The sequence below is a fragment of the Heloderma suspectum genome, chromosome 6, assembly GCF_057233095.1.
Source record: "Heloderma suspectum isolate Gila_16-S chromosome 6, 16-S_ref, whole genome shotgun sequence".
Classification (NCBI taxonomy): Eukaryota; Metazoa; Chordata; class Lepidosauria; order Squamata; family Helodermatidae; genus Heloderma; species Heloderma suspectum.
This window is the reverse complement of record NC_139463.1, coordinates 64,244,501-64,268,794: the sequence shown is the minus strand read 5'-3', so window position 1 is coordinate 64,268,794 and position 24,294 is coordinate 64,244,501. Positions and strand designations below refer to the sequence as shown.

The 24,294-nt window shown below is 49.0% G+C and overlaps 1 protein-coding gene across 3 annotated transcripts in view; it reads left to right on the top strand.

Moving 5' to 3' along the window:
- Positions 1-24,294, top strand: part of TNS4 (tensin 4) — a 48,019-nt gene that overhangs the window by 10,692 nt on the left and 13,033 nt on the right. For 2 of the 3 annotated variants that reach the window (XM_084804587.1, XM_084804586.1), the window contains 4 exons: positions 2,556-3,166; positions 14,232-14,661; positions 16,908-17,314; positions 20,445-20,531. In XM_084804587.1, the coding sequence (XP_084660713.1) occupies positions 2,680-3,166; positions 14,232-14,661; positions 16,908-17,314; positions 20,445-20,531 (1,411 nt within the window). In that variant the 5' untranslated portion in view covers positions 2,556-2,679. Of the gene's footprint in view, positions 1-2,555; positions 3,167-13,130; positions 13,356-14,231; positions 14,662-16,907; positions 17,315-20,444; positions 20,532-24,294 lie in introns of those variants that run through there. The other variant, XM_084804588.1, reaches the window with a different exon arrangement.

The following is a 24,294-nucleotide window of genomic DNA, read 5'->3' as shown; positions in this document are numbered from 1 at the left end:
TTATGTCTTTTCATTTCTTTCTGATCAAAGTGTATCCACCACTTGCAGTCTTGCCAAATTCTTTGCTGCAGCATGCAACCCTCCCCGGGACCTGACCTCAGAGACTCTGTAACCCTCCTTAGGAGATTGCAACATGATCACAAACTTTGTAATATCGTTGCACTATTTCTCTCCCCATTGTATCTCACCTTATGTTTTTATCTTATTTTATCTCATGTATTCTATGTGTATTTTATGTGTTTTGTGTGTTTTTATTTGCTATGCTGGTCATTGACTGTAACAATAAATGACTGATTGTATTCTGGGTAGATTTTGGCAAAGCCTTTTAAAAAAAATTATTGTGAGTGACCAGAGTTGCCATTTTTGAGGTTTTAGCCCTCTTTTCCAGGTCTCTAAGGGAGCAATCCTATGGCCACTAGACAGCAGCTAAATGGCCATAGGATATAATGTTATCTGGGAACCGACTTTGGAGCCCGCGCTCTGAGGTCAGTTCCCAGAGAACCAACCTCCCCCCACTTCCGTGCTTCCTCAGAAGCAGTGCGGAACAGCCCTATCCTCCACGCTCGCAAAAGGAGCGTGGAGCAGCCAAAAAGGGGCGTAACTGGGGGTGTTCCAGGGCAGGGAGGACAGAAATGCCTATACGACACATCCAGTGTGTCGTACAGCAGCCTCCCTCCCCGCTCTGTCCTCCCGCAGCTAGACAGCCGCAATCAGCTGTCCAGCCGAAAATCCAGGGCAGGAGAAGTGCAGAGGGAATAATCCCCTCCGTGCTTATCCTGCCCTGCTTTGGATAGGCAGTCACCTCCAAGTTCAGAGGCAGCTGCCTATCTGGATAGGATTGGGCTCTAAAAGTTAAATCTCCAAGGGTGCGGGTGGAGGGATGCATGTGTCCATGAAAAATGCTCCCCCCCCGCCTGATACCCACCTTTCCTGACACCTAATGTTGTCAAATGTCCTTGAAATGCAACTGTTCTATCAACTACAGCCAGGTCCATTGTGAAATTAAACATAAGGAACCCGTTTGGGGTCAGGTTACTGACAGCCCCTGCTTCAGTTGCCAGTTCAGGACAGACTGTGGCAGAGGAAACTAGCTAAGTGTACAGCAGGCAGAGGAGAGCTTGGCTTTAGCAAGGTGTAATAATAACATGTGGGGAGACATCTGGCAGTAAACCTTGATGAGGCGATAAGGGTTCACAATATCTTATTTTCATTTCTGAGTGGGGCTATAAAATCCTCACTTCCTTGCTAGCCTTCCATCCTGCTGAGCTAACACCCCTCCAGAGAACCACCCCTATTCAAGATAACATAACAGCAATGGGATGAGAGATTCTCTCCCTGGATGTAGGGATGTACGAAAGTCACTTACCGTTTCGCGGATTCATTCGCGGCGGGGGGGAGGCGCTCCGTCCCTCCCCCCGGAATCCGTGGCGGGGGGGAGGCACTTCGGTCCATTCCCCCCCGCCCCAGGAATCCTGCCCGGCCGGCTCCGCTCCACGGCAGTTGCGCGGAGCCGCTGGCCGGCTCCGCCTGCAGCCGGACATCTGGCCGCTGGGCAGCAGAGATGCAAATGGTGGCAGCCGTAGCCACCGCCACTTGCGCCCCTGTAGTGAGCCGTGATAGGCTACGTAAGTATTTACGTAGCCTATCATGGCAGGCTTTAAAAAAAAATGCGTACGCAAATGGCGGCGGCTATGGTGGCCGCCATTTGCATTCTGTATTTTTCGCCATTCGTCACTATTACAGTGAAATAAAGGGGAACGCAAATGATGTAGTGGGCGCCATTTGCGTTCCCCTTTTTTTTTGGCTGTAATAGCCTATGTAAATATTTACGTAGGCTATAACGGCGAAAAATACAGAACGCAAATGGCAGCCGCTGTAGCCGCCGCCATTTGCGTACGCGTTTCTTTTTTTTAAAGCCTGCCGTGATAGGCTACGTAAATACATACGTAGTCTATCACGGCCTCTGCAGGGACGCAAAATGTATTTACGTAGCCTATCATGGCCGTGAAGAAGAAGCGAATGGTGGCCGCAGGGCGGCCGCCATTCGCAAGTCAGCGCCGACGGGAGCAGGTAAGTGCTCTGTTTCGCGCAACTTTCGTGGGTTGGGGGAGGCAGGGGCTTCGTTCCGCGATGGATTTCGGGGGGCCAAATGCACTTGCATTTGGCCTCACCGAGATCCGTCACAGAATTCTCTGACATCCCTACCTGGACGTGTGCCCTATGGCTGAAGTAGGACACGAAATAGGGTCTTTGCATTTATCATGCATTTTTACAAAATGCACCTAGCAGGCATGGTGGTGGTGGGGGGGAGCTGGAAATTATCAGGACTGCAGCAGGTGGGAAGGGGGGGAGTTTAACCCCTTTCTCTCCCTTTGCTTCTCCAAGCCTCCTATTTGCATTGGGAAGAAATGCATCGGTACCAGAAGTCCTTCTCCTTAACAGTCAAATGTGTATGCTTCCCTTTCTCCCTCCCCGTCCACTACCTGCTGTCCTGAGTGAGACTAAAGCACATTTGCGGCCAGAGTGTTCATAATTGTTTCTCCTGTAACTTTTAGGTGCCATTTACATGGGTCTTCTCCTTTGATGAAGAAGGCCGCAGAAGTTCACATGCCTTGGCAAATCTTAGCCTTACAAAAGACAGAGAAGAGCAATCGTTCTTGAAGACTTAATAGCCGAAGGATGTCAAAAGTCATCCCAAACCACGTGGTACGTGTTGGACAGACAATATGTGTTTCATCCCAGGATGAACAGGCTTCTTTGCAACACCCGAGTGGGTGCTTGTCCTGGCACGCTTTGCCAACACAGTATTTGTATTACTCAATGGAAGGTTGGGACAGACAGAGCTCATTGGCCCAAACCAAAGGATGTCCACTGCCCAAAGCAGAACTCTATGCCTCTTGCAAACCTACCACAGAGGCCATGCCTATGACACCACCGAATCTGAGAGAGAAACGCCTGCAAGAAGAACCAATGGAAGCAAGGAAGGACACCTGCCCCATCTCTCCTACTTTGGATGTATCCATTGAGGACTTGAACCGCCTGATCTTGGAAATCGACCCCACTTTCCAGCCTCTCCAGCTGAAGCCAGCTCAGACCCCGAGCCCTGCCCAAGCTATTCCACAATGCAACACAGTGGTGGCCCCAAAGCATGAACCAGATTCACCAGGTAAGGTGTGGAATTTATCAAGTCCAACCTGCAGAGCCAATTGGATGGCTCTTCCTTCCCCTGCGGATTTGAGCATGTTGAGCCCAGCATCCAGTTGCTTCTGAGAACTGCTCCCTCTTCTTCTGAATGCTTCAAAGCTGTCCAAAACACCTGGAGGGCATGAGGTTGCCTGCCCCAAGGTATCCAGAGTTCCATTAACTTAAACCACCCAGTGTCTGTGCGCCAGAATCCTGGCTCATTAAACTACAATGTGTATGAGCTGCAGGCATGGGTAGCTTAGAGAGAAATCTTATGGCCACTAGACACTGCCTAAGTGGCCAGAGGATTTTTCAGTTCCTGGGAAGCATGCTCCCCTCCCCCTCATAGCCAGCGTGGTTCTTTCCACACTGCTGCCATCTCTGCACTCGTAAACGGAGTGCAGAGAGGGCAAAAACAGAGCATTCCTGGGGAGGGTAGGAGACCACATAAGCTGTTTTTTAGACAGCTTCCTATCTGGTCTCCAGGCCTCTTCCCTCCCACTCCCCGAAGCCAAAGCTAAACACACAAAAAGCACATCTAGCCACAAATACAGGGCTCGTGAGGTGCAAAGGAGAGGAGAGGAACTCCTCCATCCTCTGTCCACCCTGTGTTGGATTGTAGGTAGCCTCCAATTTTGGAGACTAACTATCTCAATAGGATTGCACCCCTCATGTTACATAAACCCTGGATTATGGCTTACTGTGCCTGAACAAGCCAGGACTCGTAAACCAGCAACAAACCATGATTTAAAGTTGGCTGACACTCCTGTCTCATTTGGGCACAGCAAACCATAATCCTGGTTTGGACGTAACGCTAAGCTATTTGTGCCTGGTTTGTTTGCCCATTTGTGAAAGGGAGAAAGGATACACGAAGAGTGGTGAAGCTTGAACCAACTGAGACACAGGTTTTTTACCCTGTGTTACAGTCTTAAAAACACACAACTCTGAAGCAAGTCGAATTGAAATCAAATCGAATGGGACTTATTTCCAAGGAACAGGATCTGTATGCAAGTATAAAATGGTGGGATATTGGCCAAGACAGCCAAATGAAACTTCCACATAGAGAAGAGATATATCTCTGAAGTCTAGATGCTGGAGACAAACAGGAGAAGCCACTGGCATGGTGTAGCGATTAGAGTTCTGGGGAGTGGGGAGACCCAGGTTCAAATCACTCACGCGTGAAGCTCCTCCAGTGGCCGTCAGCCAGTGACTGACTTTCAGCCTGACGTACTTGTCAGACAAGATGGTGAACCTGTGTCCGGTGGGGTGGCATATCCACTCTGGGTTTCAGGCCTTATTCAGACGCGCTTGAGGAGAGGGTGGTCAGGGTAACTACGGAGGGAGGGGGTTAGTGAAGCCACAATGCGCAGGCCCGCCAGACAACTGCAGAACCACATGGCATCATAATGTTTCCGCCAACCACCCCCTTCCAGAGTTACCTGGCGATTGTCCCAGCACGGTTAGCGCGCATCCCATCATCCTCCGTGGTGCAAATGGGCTCCCAGCAGCCACTCTGGCATCCAAAATGGCCACACAACCATAGAGAACATCTGCATCAGCTAGAGCGTCACTGGCAGTGGCGGACACTCTGGCCGGGGGACTCTATGGTCATAGCCTGGAAGTCCTCCCGGCGGGCCCTTAACCCTTTTACAAAGGGGTGGTTAGCCAGGGTGGTTTACTAACCACAAGGAAGTGGTTTTTCTCCCCCCCACCAATGACACACTAAGCCACCATGGTTAGCAAAAAATGCCTAACCATCATGGCTTAGCGTGATGTCTGAACAGGGCCAGAACCAGTCAGAACCCTAAAGGAGCTATCCAAGGTGCAGAGCACCCTGGGAAGCTCCTTCAGAGTTCTGACTGAAATCTAGAGTGGATTCACCACCGCACTGATACCGGAGCCACCGGCCCGGATTCGCTGCTTGTGTCTGGGCTGCACTACTTCATACTGCAGGTGTGGATTCGCATTACTCAGTGCTCCACCAACCAGACATGATATGGAGGCGTCTTCCTTCAAGCGAGTCTCCACCTGCAGTCTGAGGTGGTACAGTCCAGACACAGGATTACCAACTCGTTTGCTGCTTATAACAACCAAGCCTGTGCTGCATGCATCATCAACTTGCTCCAGTTTGTGGTGGTTGGCGTTCTTGTGCCGGGGGTGGGGGGAGGCCTTTAAATCTAAACACCACATGATTGTCCCCTCAAACACACCTGATCGATCTGTCTTAATAGATTGGATGTGTCAGTTAAATATAACGTTTTTGGTGCTTTCCCCATAGGCTTGGCTGGGCCTGGGGGCTTGTTCAGAGAGGTCTGCTTACTCATTCTAAACATTCAGTGATGTCTCAGAGGGCGTTCCATGTGGTGATTGCCAAAGGCAACAAAGAATTAATTGTGTTCCCCACCATACACACACACCATATAGATATCTTTGAACTGCAGTAACCTGGCATGTCAGGAAACTCAAAATAAATTGCAGCTAACCCCCAGTCTTATCTGAAATGGGAATGTAGCTGATAATGTTTCAGACCACATCTCAAGATTTCCTGGATGATCTCCTAGAATGTACTTGGCAGTGCCCATGAAACAGAGAACCAAAAGGCACTGCATATTTCATCATAGAATCACAGGGTTGGATCAAGACTTAGTCATACTTGGCATAGATCATAAGAACATCAGAAGAGCCCTGCTGGATAAGACCAAGGGTCCATCTAGTCCAGCATTCTGTTCACACAGTGGCCAACCAGCTGTTGACCAGGAACTAAGGATGTCGGAGAATTTCTCCACAAATCTCTGGGAGGCCGAATGCCAACGCATTCGGCCCCCCGAAATTGGTGGAGAAATTCTCTGACACCCCCCCCCCCCCCCGGATGGGACTTACCTCATGCGAATGTCCCTCGTGGCGGCAGGTCCCGGTGGCGGCGCAGCGGCGGCAGCGGCCGGTCTTCTGACCGGCTGCTGCCGCCGCCATTTCCAAGTAAAGTGTAAAAAAAAAAAAAAAAAATGATAGGCTACGTAAAGATTTACGTAGCCTATCACGGCTAGATTTTCAAAGTCAGCCGTGATAGGCTACGTAAATCTTTACGTAGCCTATCACGGCTGACTTTGAAAAAAAATAAAGCGCGTACGCAAATGGCGGCACCCATGGGCGCCGCCATTTGCGTTCCTTCTTTGAGCACAGGTAGTCTACGTAAAGATTTACGTAGACTACGGCGAAAATAAGGGCAACGCTATTTGCGTACGCGCTTTTTTTTTTTTTCCAAAGTCAGCCATGATAGCCTACGTAAAGATTTACGTAGCCCATCATGGCTGACTTTGAAAATCTAGCCATGATAGGCTATGTAAATCTTTATGTAGCCTATCACTTTTTTTTTTTTTTACACTTTACTTTTTTCTTTCGCGGCCAGGGAGACAGGGCGCTCCCCCCCAGCCAGAATTTCAGCGGGGAGGGATGGGGCACCTCCCCCCTGGCCAGAATTTCGGGGGGAGAAACGGAGCGCCTCCACCCCCGAAAACAGCTGCGGGACAAGGTAAGGGACTTTCGTCCATCCTTACCAGGAACCCACAAGCAGGGCATGAGCGCAACAGCACCCTCCCACCCATGTTCCCCAACAACTGGTGTACATAAGCTCACTGTCTCCAGTACCCATTGAAATCAATTGGATGTAAGTTAGTCTTGACTATTCTTAAGCCACTGATAGACAAATACATAGATGCAGACCTCTTCTTTTTAAAAATCATCAATGGTAGCACCCATCCCCACATCATGCAAAAGTGAATTCTATAAGTTAGTGTTGGGCTTTGTGAAGAAGTACCTCCTTTTGCCTGTCCTGAACAGTGATGGGGGGGGGGGGATAGCATTTAGTTCACATTTTGTTAAGAATGTACCAAACTGACACTTCCCAAATCAATGTATGAACCAGAATGCAATTATCCTTTGGTATCCTGACGTCTCCAAATTTTGCAATATATTTGTGCAAAAACACACACAAAATGGCACTACGTTAAGAAAAACTGCCTGCAGAAACTGTGTATATTAGGCAGGGTTGCATACAAAAATGTATATATTGGCAATCGCTTGCAAAAAAAGTGCATATATTAGGGAAAATATGCACAAAAATGCATAAACATTTTCATGCAGACTTGTTTTAGTCTCAAACTGATGCAGCAATGAGATGGAATGAACTTGGGGAGGGGATGAGAAATGGAGAAAAAAACCAAAATTGACGGATTCATCCATCCCCAGTCCTGAACATAGTGCTAATCAACTTCAATTAATGACTCTGACTTCTAGTACTGTGCAAGAGAGAGAAATCTCCCTTTGCTGACTCAGTTCAGAGGGTTAGATCCAGATTTAGGCATACTTAGAGCAGACCCATTGAAATAAATGCCCCATTGATTTTAGTGGGTCTGCTGCTCTAAGTATGAATATGTTGGGGTCCATCCAATCCATAAGAACATAAGAGCCATGCTGGATCAGACCAAGGGTCCATCTAGTCCAGCATTCTGTTCACACAGCAGCCAACCAGCTGTCGACCAGGAACCCACAAGCAGGGCATGAGTGCAACAGCACCCTCCTACCCATGTTTCCCAGCAACTGGTATACGTAGGCTCACTGTCTTTGGTGCTGGAGGTCACACACAGCCATCAGGATGAGTAGCCATTGATAGCCTTCTCCTCCAGGAATTTACCTCACCAACTTTTAAAGCCATCCAGCTTGGTGGCCATCACTACATCCTGTGGTAGTGAGTTCCATAGTTTAACTCTGTGCTGTGTGAAGTCCTTCCTTTGATCTGTCCTGAATCTCCCACCAATCTGCTTCATAGGATGACCCCAGGCTCTAGTATTATGAAAGAGGGAGAAAATGTCCCCCTGTCCACATTCTCCACACCATGCATAATTTGGTACACCTCTCTCATGTCTCCCCTTACCCTCCTTTTTTTTTCAAGCTAAACAATCCTACCTGTTGTAACTTTCCCTCATAGGGGAGATGCTCCAGCCCCTTGATCATTTTAGTTGCTCCTTTCTGCACTTTTGTAAATTTCAGTCATGTCTCCCCTGCCCATCTTCAGCCTTTTTTTCTGAACTAAAAAACCCTGAATGCTTCAGCCCTTTCTCATGAAGGAAGATTCTCTGTCCTCTTGATCATCATATCTACCCACTTCTTTGAGACTGCTTGGAAGGCTGGAAATCAAGTAGACGTTTTTTAAATGAGCCTTGGCCATGCAGAGCCATACTGGCACCTCACCCTACTCCCCACTGGCCTTTCTTTCTCCAGAACAGAAAGGCAGGTGGGAAGGAGCATTGGTCACCTCTGCCTAAAGGTGCATAGGGCACCTTTTAGGAAGCAAAGCCCAATGGGCTGCGCTCCCTTTCCCCGCCGGGGGGGGGGGGGCTTGACTGGTGTGGCGGCTGACACATCTCCCATTTGGGGCTGGCTGACAGCACCTCTTGCCACTCCAATCCAAACCCCGCACAGTGGCTGTTTTCCTGCTTCCCTCACAGGCTTCTTCCAGGCAAAATTGGTTTCAGCCTCCACGCTGGAAGGCGGCTGTACTGCTCATTCCAGGTGTTTGGGCCAGCCAGCCCATTCACAGCATAGTGATCCCCACCAAAAACCATGTATCATGCCAGAGCCTAAAAGCAAGGCAGAGACACATTACGTAACAGGGCAGCATGACTCACAGCGCCATGGTAGATTTTGTACTTTGGCACTGCTTTCCACGAACAAAAGACATTCACGGGCATCGTTTAGGAAGGATATGCACATTTTATAAATTGCTTGTCCTGCAAAATACATGCAGGTGGACACCAGGAAAGGATCTCTCTCTCTCACATACACACACACACCCCTACCTTTGTGTGTGTGTTGTAGGCAAAAAGTGCAATTTATATATGCGCATACCATTTCTAAATGGGAATCTGTCCCTGAGCACACAGGAAAGCAGACCAGCTCTTGTTGATGAAAGATTTTGCAAGCTTTTCTAATCCGTGTGCTTTTTCATTGGAAGCTGCCTTACGCTGAGCCCAACCATTGGTCCTTCTAACTCAGTGGCTGACTCTACACATAGCAGTTATACTGTCGTACAGTTATCATAACTATTGGTGCCCATTGGTGTCATGTGTACCAATAGCTATGATAACAGTATGAGAACAGTATAATTGCTATGTGTAGATTCAGCCAACATCGCCAGGCTGGCACCCTGGCAGCGGTTCTCCAGGGTTTCAGACAAGGCTCTTTCCTGCCCTGCCAGGAGATACTGGGGACTGAACCTCGGGCCTGCTGTGTATAAAGCTTGTGCTCTTTCACTGAGCTATGACCCTTCTTAAGCATGGATGCAGAGTAAAAAAGGAAAGAAAACGGGTTGCCTTTTCACCTGTTCAGACTGGTGATGTCGATGCCTGCTAGGAATCAAATATCTGGGAAGAAACTTTTCCCTTCTGTCCTGGTTTTATTTCTTAAATACCACTCCTAAATGGGCAAGGAACAAATAGAAGTTTGTGGGGATGTTCAGATATAACGATTTCCATCTATATTTGCATGACAATGCCAAGAGAGGTCCATCATGAATTTTGGAGCCCAAGGGCAACAAAGATTAGGCTGATTGTAAATGCTGTAGACGTGAAAGCAGGTCTAGTGGTTGAGTTTGTGAGCAGGAAACTGGAGTTCAAAACTCACGAAATGAACTTAGATAGCCTTGGGGGCAAACTACATGTTACATATAAATATGTGTAAGAAATCTGCAGTGTTGGTTTGATGAGAAGTGGCCCCGGGTGGCTACAATTTTGAGAACAGGACGCTTAACCCTTTCCCTACTTGCCCAAAATCATTTCCCCTCCCCAATCTCCAATCTCTACCACCCTAATGGTCAGAGCAAACTCCAGAAAAACTACTTTGGGGGAGTTAAGGATGATAAAGATTATTAGAGGTGCAAGGATTTCATCCATGATACATAGGACCTTAATATACTGTGGTTGAAAGCACCTTTTCTTCCCCTTGGTACCCTTTGGAGTCATCCCTACCCATAGAATTCCAGACGTGAGAAGTGCACGGCCCATCTGGAACCCCACTGGTGAAAAGCAGCTTGGTGGCTATTTTGAGCAGACAGCGGGGAAAGGGTTAAGAACCCTTTTCCACTCCACCAATCAGAGCTGCGTTAGGCTGATCTTAATTTAAACATCTAGCTTATCCCTTCCAGAAGATACTGTTCTTTCAGTTTGTTTTCTTCGTTTTCACCACCAGTACGGGGATGATAATAACAGTTTTGACCCATCTTGTAAGAATTAATATAATGTCGTATGTGAATTGCTTTGAACACCCCAAAAGTGCTTCATAGATAAAGTGTTATAACTTTCTCCTTCTTTAAAAAACAGTTGGGATTCTTTCCCCATTTGTGCTTCCCAAATCTCCGAAAATTTAACCTCTTCAGTGCAGGTTAGAGTTATTAAGGGTGCAATCCTATCTGGACAAGCAGCTGCCTCCAAACTCGGAGGTGACCGCCTATCCAATACTGGGCAAGAGAAGAACGGAGGAGATCGCTCTCTCCGTGCTTCTCCTGCCCTGAATTTGCCCTGCATTTGCCGCTAGACAGCCAATTTCTAGACAGCAGCCATAGGATTGCTCCCTCCATTAATCTATTTGGCCCTGCTTGGAGGAGAGAGGAGATTTAAATGAGAAGCCTTCCTTGAATAATTCTGCAGATAAAATCCTGGGAGTTACTTCCAAACTGAGCAAGTGAGTCACACACTTGGAAGCAAACATAAGCTGCTGTTTTCTGGGTTGGTAAAGCGGTGATGGCTCTTACAGAAATCCCATACAAGCCATCTTGATGATGCTGTGATACGGGAGGCCCCTTTTCACGTCTATTTTGTATAATAAATATCGGGAAAGGTCAGTGTAAGATCAGTGCCTCACTGGAGTCAAAACAGCACGGAGGAGTGGCCTTGAGGAAGCTCCCTTTGCTTGCCTCTGATGTATTCCTTGGGAGTAGCCAGTTGTTTTTCATCTGGAGTCAGGTACAGGCAGGCAGGGAGAAAAACTGAAGCATGCATCCCCACCCTCTTGTACAGGTAGCTACAAGTAATGGACTCAGGGATATGATGAACACAGGGATGACTCTGCAGAACCCATGTTTCGGCATGGCTGCTGGCCTTCCAGATCCCAGAACAGGTCTTTGGTGCCAAGGAGAGAGAAGTGCCTGCAATCAAGCCATCCTGGAAGCAATGTCCCTCGACCTAGATGGCTTGCCCCCTTCATCGCAGGCAGCCCTGTGTAGGAATCAAATGTGCAGCCTGGGTGATGACCAAATGAGGCTGCCTTACGCCATTGGTCTGTCTAGCCCAGGAACTTGTGTGGAGCTGGTGGCCCTCAAGTTGTTGCTGGGCTACAACTCCCATCAGCCCCAGACAGCATGGCTAATGGCCAGGCATGATGGGAGTTGTGGGACAACATCTAGAGGGCCACAGATTCCCCATCCCTGATCTAGTCCATTGGTCAGTTTACTCTGCCTTGCCAAAGTGGTTCTCAGCCCTGCTACATTTTGAGATCCTTTCAACTGCGTATGCCAAGATCCAAACCTGAGCAAAGCACATTGTCTTCCATAGAGCGCTAACTTCTGCTACATAAATCAGGGATAGACCGTAGAATTATTGCATATGTTTGTGGCATTTGAATTTAACAAATATAGCCGGGTAGCAACTGTGACTTTCCAGTATTTTTTTTTTTTAATTCGTTGTGCACAATTGTCCCAGCTGCCAATTCCTGTGGAAGTACCTTCTATATAGGAAAGTTACTGTGTGGAGGAAGAAAGTTACCAGTTACATTCATTGCTTGTTCATTTCTGAGTACAATTTAAGGTTTTAACCTTTAAAGCCCTAAACACTTTGAGGCAAGGTTATCTGAAAGAACACTTGCAGCCATGCGAGCTTGCCCAGGTTTTAAGATCAGCTTCAGAGGCCTTGCCCTCTGGCCTGCCATTACAATCTACCAGAGACAGGTCCTTTTAAGTGGTGGCCCCTTATCTTTGGAATTCTCTCCCCAGGGAAGTATGCACATCCCCATCGTTACTGGTTTTTAAAACAACCATGAATTTTAAAAATATCAAACCATATTTGGTTGATGTGCTGGTTCTTGAATTTTATTTGCTGCTACACATTAATTAAAAGATTTGGAACAATTGTTTTTGTGATTTTTTTTTAAATAGGGCTATGTCCTGAAAGCCAGGTCAGAAATCTTTTCAAATAAATACAAGATTATTTGAAACTGCTCTCAAGGTGAGAGTCTGCACATGTTCAGAGTCTCTGTCTCTCTTGGCCTTATTATTTGCACATCCCCAGCTTTGAAAACTGCTTCAAGGACAGAGGTCTGATCAAACTAGTCTTTGAAGAATTAGCAACCCTGTTCAGGTGACAAAATATTTGGGGTGCGAGACTGTTGATCGTGCTCCCACTTTGATGCTGTAGGGCTGGGGAAAGAGGATGAGATGTTTCTCCAGTTTTGAGTCCCAAGACAAAGTTAACTGCCTCAGAGAATTTGTTTTCGAATATAAAGCCAAGGAAGTCTTGCCTTCTAGCATTCTACAGCTGCTGAAAGTAAAATGAGGGACACATTCCCATCCCCTTGGTTTGGACTGTCTTTACACATGCCCATAAGCACAATTTTGTCACGTGTGAATGTTGTTCATGTGAGATGGAATGCAGGAGCAAAATCAAATGCCCATCCGAGCTACTGTTTGTTTTGCATTCATACTACAGACTAATTCAAGTACAACCAATGCAAGTTCCACGTGCGAAAATGCCCATTCTAGTCACTGGGACCTGCCATGGCTTCAGGAGTCAAGGAGTGCCCAAAATCAGGCGGAAAGAAAGCCGTTTATGAGCAAATGCAGTGTGTTGGTTAAGAGACTGAGCTGTGAGCTAGGAAATCTCCTGTTCAAATCTCAGCTCTCTGCCACGAACTCACTGGTGTCCCGCTTGGTCTGTAGCACCGTCTAACAGCAGCGAAGTCAGCAAACCTTCACGCCTCCAGCTGGTTATCCAGCGGGGCTCAGGCTCCAACAGAGGAGGTCTCAGTCCAGGCAGAAGTCGGAATGCAGGCAGGCAGGCAGGAGGATCAGGCAACAGCAGGAGCAGCCACAATAAGAAGCAAGAGGTCAAACACGGGAAATCAGTCAGGTACATTGCGCAGGCTGGAAGCAGGGCCGTTAGGCAGCCCAAAAGGCCAGGAAAGAGCACCGCCTCCACCACAGGGCCGGGTTCGGGAGGCAAGGTGCAAGGCAGAGGCTGGATGGACCATGCTGTTCCAGCACCACCTAGGCTTTTGGCGAAGGCTTTTAAGCCCAAAGCCTGCTGGGCCCCACCCAGAGCTCAGCTGCGGTAGTCAAGCCTCTCTTTCCAGAGCCTTATTCCTGAGGAGGCACTTTCTCCTGAGGAGATCTTTTCTGGAGGCGAGCACTGCCCCGCACAGGGACCCTGCTAGTCAGTTGCTTGAGGTGAGGGTGATCCTGGGGGTCAGGGCCTGCTCAGCTTCCACCTCAGGGGCAGAATCCCTGACAGGGACAGCCCTGCCACCATCTCCCCCGAGGGCACTGGCTCCTGTGGGTCTGGTGGCAGGCCCTGGTCTAGGGTGCCCTGGGCTTCTGGGGCCTCCGGCTCGTCCTCTGAGGAGGACTCCTCCGGTGGGGGTATGGTATCTAGGTGGCCTGAGGCAAGCCACTGGTCTCTTCACCTCAGCCCCTTTCTGCCCTGTGGGGGCAATAATATTGGCCTGTCTTACAGGGTCATGCTGGCTAGCTTGTTGCAAGGATTACTGAGATACTGTGAAGATCTTTAGACGATGCAAAATGGAACATATACAGCCCTTCAGCAGTGTTTCCAGAACAGGTTACGGGATAAAATACATCTACATAAAGTTTAAAAAACCATTGCTAAGTATGATGATGTATGCACTGCTTCTTAAATGCAGTGAAGATGGTATATTATTTTTAAAGGTTGGTGAGCCCTGTTGATCTTGTCTGAGTTTTGCTTTTTTTTTTTTTTGTTCTTACCTAGACATAAAATACATCGAAATGTCACCTGCCAGGGCAAAGCCTCAGGAGTCTTGGCAGAGCTCAGCCAGCCCTTCCAGCACTCCGCTCTCTGGGTCTCCCCATTTGTTTCCATGTGGAGGAACCCGTCGAGACAACTGTGACATGAGTGGCCACATGACCTTCACGGGGGGCCATGATCCGGGAGGACCCCGGCACCTCCCAGCCACGGGGAGGCAGTCACCAGCTTGCATCCAGGTGTCTGAGAGTATCTCCATTCCACAGCAGGACCAGAAGAACTCTGCTGCCTATGGGTCAAATCCTCACCTGGCTTCCTCCCCAGGCTTTGAGCATTTACTGAAGTTGTCGCAATATGGGAGGTTAGTCCAGAGGTGCAGCGAGGCATCTGTGCTGTCGACGAGTCCTGGGTCAGACACCAGTTACATTCTTGGAAGGTAAAGTTGATGTTTGGGAACCCCGTCTACTATAAGAGAACTCATTCTCCGAGTGCCAATCCAAAATGGCACCATCCAAACACAGGAATGGGATAATGACGTCTGTAATTGGCATTTGTATCATGTTTATGGATAAGTGTTTCATTTATTATTTATTTATTCACAACATTTGTATCCTGCTCCACATCTAAACAGATTCCGGAGTGGCAAACGACAAGGGATAAAATGATGAAAAGATAAAAAGAATGAAACACAATATTAAAATTATTCTTGGGGGGAAAAATAGAATGTCAATAAAACCAAGGCTGGTCAACTAAGGAAGGCTTCCTGGAAAAGAGCTGTTTTCAGGAGGTGCCAAAATCAACGCAGAGTTGGTGCCTGCTTGACCTCCAGAGGCAGGGAGTTCCATAGGAAAGGAGCCACCACACTGAAGGCTCTTCTCCAGGTGGGCTCCAGTCGGGCCATAGGTTTTGTTTTATATGAGGTAGAAGAAAAGATCAGGATGAACTGAAAATGGGCTTTTCTCATATCCTGCAATGACATGGTCCAGTCTATACCCATGCCTTTCCCAGACTTTAGAGGCATACCTTTTCTTAATTAAAGTCGGATACACTCTTTGCCCTTACACCCCAAAAGGCTGGCTCTTAAAGTCTGAAAGTATAAGAATTCCCTCCCCTCCTAGGAACCCAGCCCCTGAGGGGGGCACAGCCGGAGCAGGGACTCATGCAGAGACAAAATAGGCAGCTTTTCTGTGGGTGGGTTATTCTGCTGAGGAGATCACGCAGGGATACAACAGGCACCCTCCTCCACAGATGAGCGCTTTGATCTCACAGCAGCTTTTTAAATCATGTATTTCTTATGGCACACTCGTGACAATTTTGCTTTACCTGTATACCAGTGTATACCACTGGTATACACTGTATACCAGTGAGAACCCATCACCCAACAAAAGCCAAAGGCCAGGGCAGGCATTGTAGCAGTACTGCTGCTACACATGGGCCATGGAGTCGGAGTCTGGGGTCCTGCAGCCCTCGCTCTCGGGGAAAACAAAGTCCTGGTTCTCTTCTGCTACTCAGCCCTGGATTGAGCCTATGGTGGCCACCAGCACTGCTGCCAATCTCTCTGCAAAAACTACTGCGTGGAGCTATGCAGCTGGATTTCAAAATGCACTTTTTCTTCAAAGGAAATAAATACACTTTAAAATCCAGCAGCGTGGCTCCAAGTGGCAATTTTTGAAGAGAGATCAGAAACAGCTGCCCAGGCAGCTGGCTGCCATTTTGAAAATGGATCTCAGTTTGGATGAACTCTGCTATAGTTCCCACTCCCTCTCAGCTGAGCTGCATTTTCACAATGGCAGCCAAGGGTGGGCCTGGTTAATGATCCAGGCCCTGGAGGAGAGGGGGGCCATCAACCAAGCAGGTGGGGAGAAGCAGTAGCAAGCAGGGAAGGACACAGCAGCAGTTGAGGAAGAGAAGACGGCACTGGGGGGTGGGCTGAGGGCCACTGAAACTTGGCAGGGCTCCTGCACTGCAGCTGGCGTGAACAGGAGGAGAGGAGGTGGCAGGAGGAAGAGGAGATCACACAAGTACATGCCTGGGGGTATTTTTCCTTGTCCAAGGAGTGGAGAGCAGACCTGGGCACATTTCATGGTTGAGACTCTTTTCCTTAGGCACTGCCAAACATTTTCAGCTCCCCCCATCTCTCATGACTATATAGCTAAACATCAGTGTTGCAGAATGAAACGCTGGGGAGTTCTAGATGCCAAATGATGCAAATCTTGCTGCCCATGCTGCATTTTGCCCTGACAAAGCAGAGCCACAAATGCACTGGATACATATGGCTGATGTGGAGCAGAAGAAGAAAGGTCCGATGGCAAACTGAAGGGGTCAGCAACAGGAGACCCCCTGGGCCAGATCTGGTCCCCAGAGTGATGCCGCCTGCCTCCACTCCTCCCAACAAGGATCAAAGGAGGGATAGGAGCAGGGATATCTGTGACACAAGACTATCAGCGGGTCATTATGGGGAGAGCGAGGTGGGGCTTTGGCTGGCGACCTCCCACTCCATATTTAAAAGGGGCCAGCCAGCAATGCTAGATGCTGATTGGGGGTGCCAGTGCTCTAAGAAGGGCCCTGTGCCCCTTCCATATTTTGTACATGTACCATTTAGCATTATATGAATATTTAGTACTAGTAGTTGTATGGGTCTCCCTTAATTCTTCTGTATTTTTCCTTTCTCTTTTGCAATAGCACCCAGTCACTGTCCAACAATGAGCCCGACATGCCTCAAACCAGATCAACAGGAAGTCCTTCCTCTGTTGGATCCCTCAGTGGCTCTTATGCCAGCTCCTGTAGCTCAAGTTCCTACTACCCCAGTGTCATTTGCTCCCAGAAAGGGAATTCTTCCCAACCTCAGCCATACCAGAAGCAATGGTCCCACAGTGGCTCTCCTTCACCCATTGCAAACTCCCCAATCCCCATTGTGCTCATCAACGGTCTTCCGGAAGACAGTGAGATTGCTCCCAAACCTTCCCGGGTTCACCCAGGTTCTTTCAGACACAAGATACCCCAGCCTAATTCTGGCACGTTTTCAGGAGTTAGTGGTTCCACCAAGACCTCTTCTGAGAGCTCGCTCTCCTCCTCCTCATCTGTAGATAGTAAGTCATTCCATTCCTGTGTTTGTTTCACAATACCTTGATTTACATTTTGTGTCAATTGAAATTTCCATGAGCACTGTGTCTGTGTCTGTCTGTGTGGTGTGGTCTGTCTGTGTGGTGTGGAGGGAGGATAAAGCTGTCTAAGGGCTTCTCCACACAGGGCTTTTATCCTGGGACTGAGATTGGTTACTCACTGGAGTTTGCAGGTCTTTTACATGACATCACCAGCCTCCGGGGCATCTCCCATGCTAAATGACTTTAATCCCTTTTTTAAAAAAGATTGGAGATCATGAGCTATCAAATTACAGCTCATTGAATTTCCTTGAGAAAAGAGGAAGTCATGCAATAAGAGGCACTAGACCTCAGCACCATCTAGTGGCTGTATAATGAAATATATCAAATGTGCAGATAAGGGGGGAAAGTGGGATGGGGGGTAAGGGAAGCGCGTGTAAAGGGAGCTCGTCGTGATCCTGCATTTAAAACGGAAGCGGAAAGCCCCAGTAAAGTTGCAGGATTTTAGCCTGGCATAGAAATGCTCAAAATGAAAGCTCCCTGCGACAGAGGGAGGGGGAAAACAATCCAAGCTAAAAATGGCAGTGTGCCCACATGCGCAGTGACCAAGTGGACAGAGCCAATCTGTACATCGTCCAGCAGAAAGGCATCTGTGCAGTGGGCTCAGTAAGATTTCCTGGGCTGACTCTGGGCCCCCTGTTTATTGATGCTCTCTCCCCTTTCCTCCCCTCTGAGCTTTTTGAAACTTCTTCAGAAAATTAAGAGGGCAGAAGTGGAAAGAAAATTCCTTCCTGCGCACCCTTCTGTTTCCATGTCCTCCAGTTGAAACCAGTGTGAGAGGGCAGCCATGGCAGAACACCACCCCTCCTTCTCTTGCTCACATACCTGCTCCTCCTCTCTGTCACTGAGCCATTTCTCATCACACACAGGGGAGGGGGCAGCTGTGGACTCTGGGGAACAGGTTTGCCTCCCCCTTCAGAGCGGCCCACCAGGAAAACAAGTTGCTGACCAGGGACAAAAGAGCAACGATCTACCCAGCTTAGCATGCAGTTGTTGTCTAAAGCCGCCACTCAGATGCTCTAGGAAAGTTTACACGTAATGGAAGGCAACACGGTTCACTAGAACAAGCCTGAGGTAGCCTGTCTCTGAATATGGAGGAGGTACTTCTAGGGCGCCATCATATGATCATGCACTCGTGATGGGTCCCTCGTGGACGTTTGCAGGTCCTTTCCCCAAGTCGTCAACCTCCGAGGCACATCCGGCAGCGTTTCCCAGTTACTCCATGTTAAAAAGATCCGGAGATCACAAGGTATTTAAATATCCTGGATTTTCCCTACAGTGTACATTTGTTGTTGCACAATTAGACAGCCACTAGATGGCGCTGTTTCTTTGAGTTCTACGGAACATTGAAAATTGGAAACTTCCCCTCTCGGCAATCACGTGGTTGCTTTCTGGGAGCCCGCAGTAAACACAGGAAGGCTCCACAACGGGAGGACTGCGGGTGTTACCTTTAATGTAGAGATGCCCCCAGTTATTGTGACTAATAGCTATCTTTGGAACTCTCCAGCTTGGAGAGAATTAGTTTGACCTAAAGTATACCCATTGACATAAATGGGACTTAAGTTAGTCATTACTAACTCGAGTCCCATTGAATTCAGTGGGTATACTCTGCTGGGAAAGACTGAAGGCAAAAGGAGAAGGGGACAGCAGAGGATGAGATGGCTAGATAGCATTACTGATGCAATGAATATGGACTTGTGCACGCTCCGGGAGAGAGCGCAGGACAGGAAGGCCTGGCGTGCTATGGTCCATGGGGTCACGAAGAGTCGGACACGACTGAACGACTGAACAACAACTGGATCCAACCCTGGCTGGGAAATGCTGGGAGTTGTAGGACTTTTTTCTGTATAAATATGCATAGGGTTGCACCCTTATTTTGGGTTCCACCCTGCGTTTTACTCCTGGTGTCTATCCATTTCAGTGGACGATTCTGGATGCATTATATTTCGAGAGGGCATGATTTCCCCCCTCTTCCCTTTCCCCTTATTTATTAGCACTATAAATATATTCAGCTTGCACACATGAAGGTTAGAAGTGTGGTGGTGAAGAGGGTATGTACACAAGCCCCCCCCCCCCGCCCTCAACATCCCTGCACACCCAGCTCCTTTGCAAATCTTTGCACGCTAAGCACGAAGGTCTACAAGGGGGTTGTAAGCACATTGTAAGCTGAACACACTTACAAACCCACTGTAGACCTTAGTGCGAAATGTGCAAAGGTCTTCAGAGGTGCATGCGCATCCCAGGGGTATTTGGGGCAGGGCATGCATGACATGTGCATCCTCGCTCTCACTACCCTTTTAGTCCCCAGGTGTGCAGGCTGAATGCCTGAACAGAGCTGTTGTGATTGTATAAACCCCTTTCAGATCCCACTTTTTAAAAATCCTGTCTCCAAGAGGAAAATATCCATCTCTTTGATTGTCCTAGTTGATGAATCCCCAACCTTTTAAGACCCGTGGGCACATCTGGGAATTTGAGAAACTGCTGTGGGCGCCACCACAAAATGACTCCCACTGTGGGTGTGGCTAGTCACAAAATGGCTGCCGTGGGGGGCTGGCAAGTCCAAAGTGAACTAAAGCAGGGGAGAGAAATAGCTAGAAGCTGGGACGGAGGAAGAAAGAGCAAGGCACAGGGGTAGAGGGGAGAAAAAGAGCAAGGCACAGGAGTAGGAGGGAAAGAAAGAGCAAGGCACAGGAGTAGGGGGGAGAGAAAGAGCAAGGCACAGGGGAAGAGGGGAGAGAAAGAGCAAGGCATGGGGAAGAGGGGAGAGAAAGAGCAAGGCATGGGGAAGAGGGGAGAGAAAGAGCAAGGCATGGGGAAGAGGGGAGAGAAAGAGCAAGGCATGGGGAAGAGGGGAGAGAAAGAGCAAGGCTAGAGGTTAGAAAGGGAGAGAAAGGAGACTGCCCTATTTCCCAAGGTTTTCCTTAAAACAAATTTTTTAAGGGGGTAGGAAGGGGAGAACTTCGTGGGCACTGCTAGTGGGTGCCATGTTGGGGACCCCTGTCCAGTTGCTTCTTTTGTTAACACCTTCAGCTTCATTATATCCTATTTCTTCTTGCAGGCTATTTCAAAGATGCCCAGACAACGATGAAGTTTGTAATGGACACCTCTAAATATTGGTTCAAACCTAGCATCACAAGGGACCAAGGTAAAATAAGGCACAGGGGCTAATGGGGGAGGTGAGGGAAGAGCAGGACATCTAAGAATATCAGAATCTGTTGTGTTTTAGACGGAGCAGAAAGGGGTGGTTCACAGTTACAGGAATGAGCTGATACTCATGTGCTTCCCGCCTTCCCCCCTCAGGTGTGAGGGGACAGCAGTGTTGCTAGGTCTATGGGGGCCCTGGGCAAGGTGCTCTCTGGGACCCCGACACTGGGATCCCTGTCCCCTCCGGAGCGACCACCCCTGCTTTGCCCAGCTCGCTTGCAACACCCCCGCCTCTCCTCTCCCCACTGCTCTGGTCGCTCATCACTCTCCTCCCTTCCGCAACTTGCCAGATGGTGCAGGGAAGGGGATTCCGCTGTGCTTCTTCTTGCCGTCGTGCACGCTGGCCAGCCAAGCAAGGGGCACCTGTGCCTGGTGGAGCAGGCTACATGCCTGCCACTGTGCCATGGTGTCTTTAAAAGGATGCCAAGGAGAAGAAAGGAGTCCCCTTCCTGATGCTGCTTGGTGAGTGGCAGGGGGAGGACAGCAAGGGAGGGCAGGTGCCGGGGTCGTGTTCTGCTGTCCTCCCTGGCCTTGCATCCCATTTTCTACTTTCTAAAAAACAGTCATGCAGTAGTAGACGCCCAGCCAAGTGCCAGAGCCAGCTGTGCTTGGCGAAACGACCATCCACTGCCATGCAACTGTCTTTTAAGAAGAAGAAAAAGGAACTCCTTCCCGTCCTAATGCCACCTGGTAGCGAATGCCAGGCCCGCCCTGGATGCTCTGTTCTCCTCCTGCACCAGCCCCCACTTACCAGACAGCGTCTAGAGTGGGCGAGGGTCCCTTTCCCCCTCAGAAATAAAGCTCAACAGTTCAGCTGCAGCCGCATCCACCCACCACCCCCTTTGTTTCCAGAATGCCTCTCCAGCCCAGAGGCACTCTGGGAAATGATGGTGGTGGCGGGCATGGTTGGAGCTGGCTCAGGAGGTGTTTCGTGGAGCAGCACGCCTGCTGCTGCTGACCTATGGGGGGGGGTCCCAAGGGGGATGCTGCTGCCTTTCTCTGGGGGCCCTCTGGGCCGCGGGTCCCCGGACGTCTGCCCAGAGGCTTGGGGCTAATGGTGCCAGTATGAGGGGATTTTAAGCTTTTGTTTTGATATCAATAAATGGTGGTTTGTTAACAAGCCAGGATATCAAACCAGGGTTGGAGTGTGCCAGCCTGTTCAGGCATGGAGTCAGCACCCAGCATGGTGGGGCAAATGCCAGGGCCTGCACAACCTGCAGGGCCCACTGGGGCTGATGTTTGTCTCCTGCGTCTCTTTTGAAAAAACAACACATTTTAATTGGGAAAGCAGGCTGGAAGTACTCAGCCTGGCACTGAAAAGCAAAGTGCCAGGCGAGGCTGCAGCCATCCACCATCTTCGTTTCCCCAGAATGCCTCTGGGCCCCAACACAGCATGGCCCAGAGGCATTGTGGGGAAAGGAAGATGGCAGGTGGCCACAGCCTTACCCAATGCTTTGCTTCCAAGCACCTGGCTGATCGGCGGCTGGCCTGCCAGCCTAGCAGAAACGTTTTCAACAAAGCAAAAGGGATGCCTGTGCCCACTGCTTTCTGCTGCCAACTGGCAAGCTTACTGGGGAGGGGGAGCCCACCAGGGGGTGATAACGTGGCTCTGGAGGTCACCTTGCCCAGGTTTGCGTCAAACCTGGCCCTGGCCTGGGCTTGCTCACGGAACAAGAAAAAACGATAGTGTGCTGTTATGTCCGAAGTGGGCCTTTGTGTTGCAGGAACAGACCAGTGATCCATCTAACACGGGATGTCATGTTTGCCTCTGACGTGCAAAGTGGGGACTGGGATGCATTTGCAAAGCGGGGAAGCAGAAAATGGGAGGGGGCTTCTTAGCCCATACCATGCCCACTGCTTTTGCTTTACAGCTCTCCCTCCAGTCAGAGGCCTCCTTAGCCTGCTAAGCTTGAGACTACTTAAGGAGGACTTGCGCAGCTTTGAGAGAGGCCAATCTGCAGGGTGAGGTGGTGGACGAGCTTAACCCTTTTCCTATCCAGCACGTTCTCCTGTGCACCTCCCTCTCCCTTTCCCCAGGGTTCCAGCTTCCAGATATACAAAGGGAAATAACACCTGTTTATACTCTGTGTGTGTGTGTGTCTGTATGTGTGCGTGCGCGTGTGTGTGTAATATTTCTTTAATTCCCAATGTGTTTTGAAAACCAGTCTTTCTCAAGGGAAAAATTGCTTCACAGATAAGCAAGACAGTTCGGTCTGTTTGCTAATTCCGTAGAGTACAATCTTCTGTCTTACACACGTTTCCAGACTCTTACCAAGTTAAGGCAATAGAACTTCCCAAAACAGATCTCAGAGCTGCCTGACTTATTTATGAAGCAAATTTTTCCCTTGAGAAAGACTGATATCTAAATCCCACTGGGAATTTAAGAGGGGTGTGTGTGTGTGTGTGTGTGTTTTGGTCTACAGAGCTGGTACCGTTGCAATTTTGTCCTTGTATTTGTTCGCAGCTGCTGTGATCCCTTTTGTTGCTTTGGATTTTGTTACACACATGCAAAGTGCTGTTGCACCTGTCCTCACAAAGAATTCCCACCTTCCCCTTTGTGCATGGTGGACTGCCTGTGCACAACAAGCACCGCAGGGACTTGCCTGGAAAAAGAAGGAAACTTTGTCCCCCCCGCATCCAGGAACTGATTTTGACAGGGAGAGCGAGTTCAGAGACAGCCTTAATTATGAGGCAAGAAAAGGCATGACTAATACGTAATGTAATATTGTTGGGTGGCATTTTCTGCTCCAGCCCTTCTGTTCAAATTCATCATCTCAAAACATGGGAATTCCTCTCTAGTGTAGCGTAGTGCTAAGATCCTATCTAGTCTGGCCTAGGGTAGTGTAGTGCTAAGAGACGGAACTACGAATCAGGAAGTCCCTGGTTTGAATCTCGCTTCTAACATGAACTTGCTACCGGCTTTAGGCAAGCCGCTCCCTCTTGTCCTCAGTCTAGCCTTCTGCAATATGGGAGTTCATAATACTGGCTTACCTTGCAGAGTTCATAGAAACATAAAATAGTAGGGTTGGAAGGGGCCTATAAGACCGTCAAATCCAACCCCCTGCTCAATGCAGGAATCCAAGTCAGAACATCCCTGACAGATGGCTGTCCAGCCTCATCTTGAATGCCTCCAGCGTGGGAGAGCCCACCACCTCCCTAGGTCACTGGTTCCATTGTCATATTGCTGACTGTTAAGTCAGGACGTTTCTCCTGATGTTCAGCCGGAATCTGGCTTCCTGTCACTTGAGCCCATTAATCCGTGTCCTGCACTCTAGGATGATGGAGAAGAGATCCTGGCCTTCCTCTCTGTGACAACCTTTCTAGTCCTTGAAGAGCGCTATCCTATCTCCCCTCAGTCTTCTCTTCTCAAGGCTAAACATGCCCAGTTCTTTCCGTCTCTCCTCACAGGGCTTTGTTTCCAGTCCCCTGATCACCTTTGCTGCCCTCCTCTGAACCCTCTCCAGCTTGTCTGCATCCTTCTTAAAGCGCAGTGCCCAGAACTGGACACAGGACTCCAGAGGAGGCCTAACCAGTGCTGAGTAGAGGGGAACTAGTACTTCCCGGGATTTGGAAGCTATGCTTCTATTAATGCAGCCCAAAACAGCATTTGCCGTTTTTGCAGTTGTATCACATTGTTGGCTCACATTCACCTTGTGATCTACCACAATTCCAAGATCCTTCTCGCTTGTAGTATTGTTGAGCCA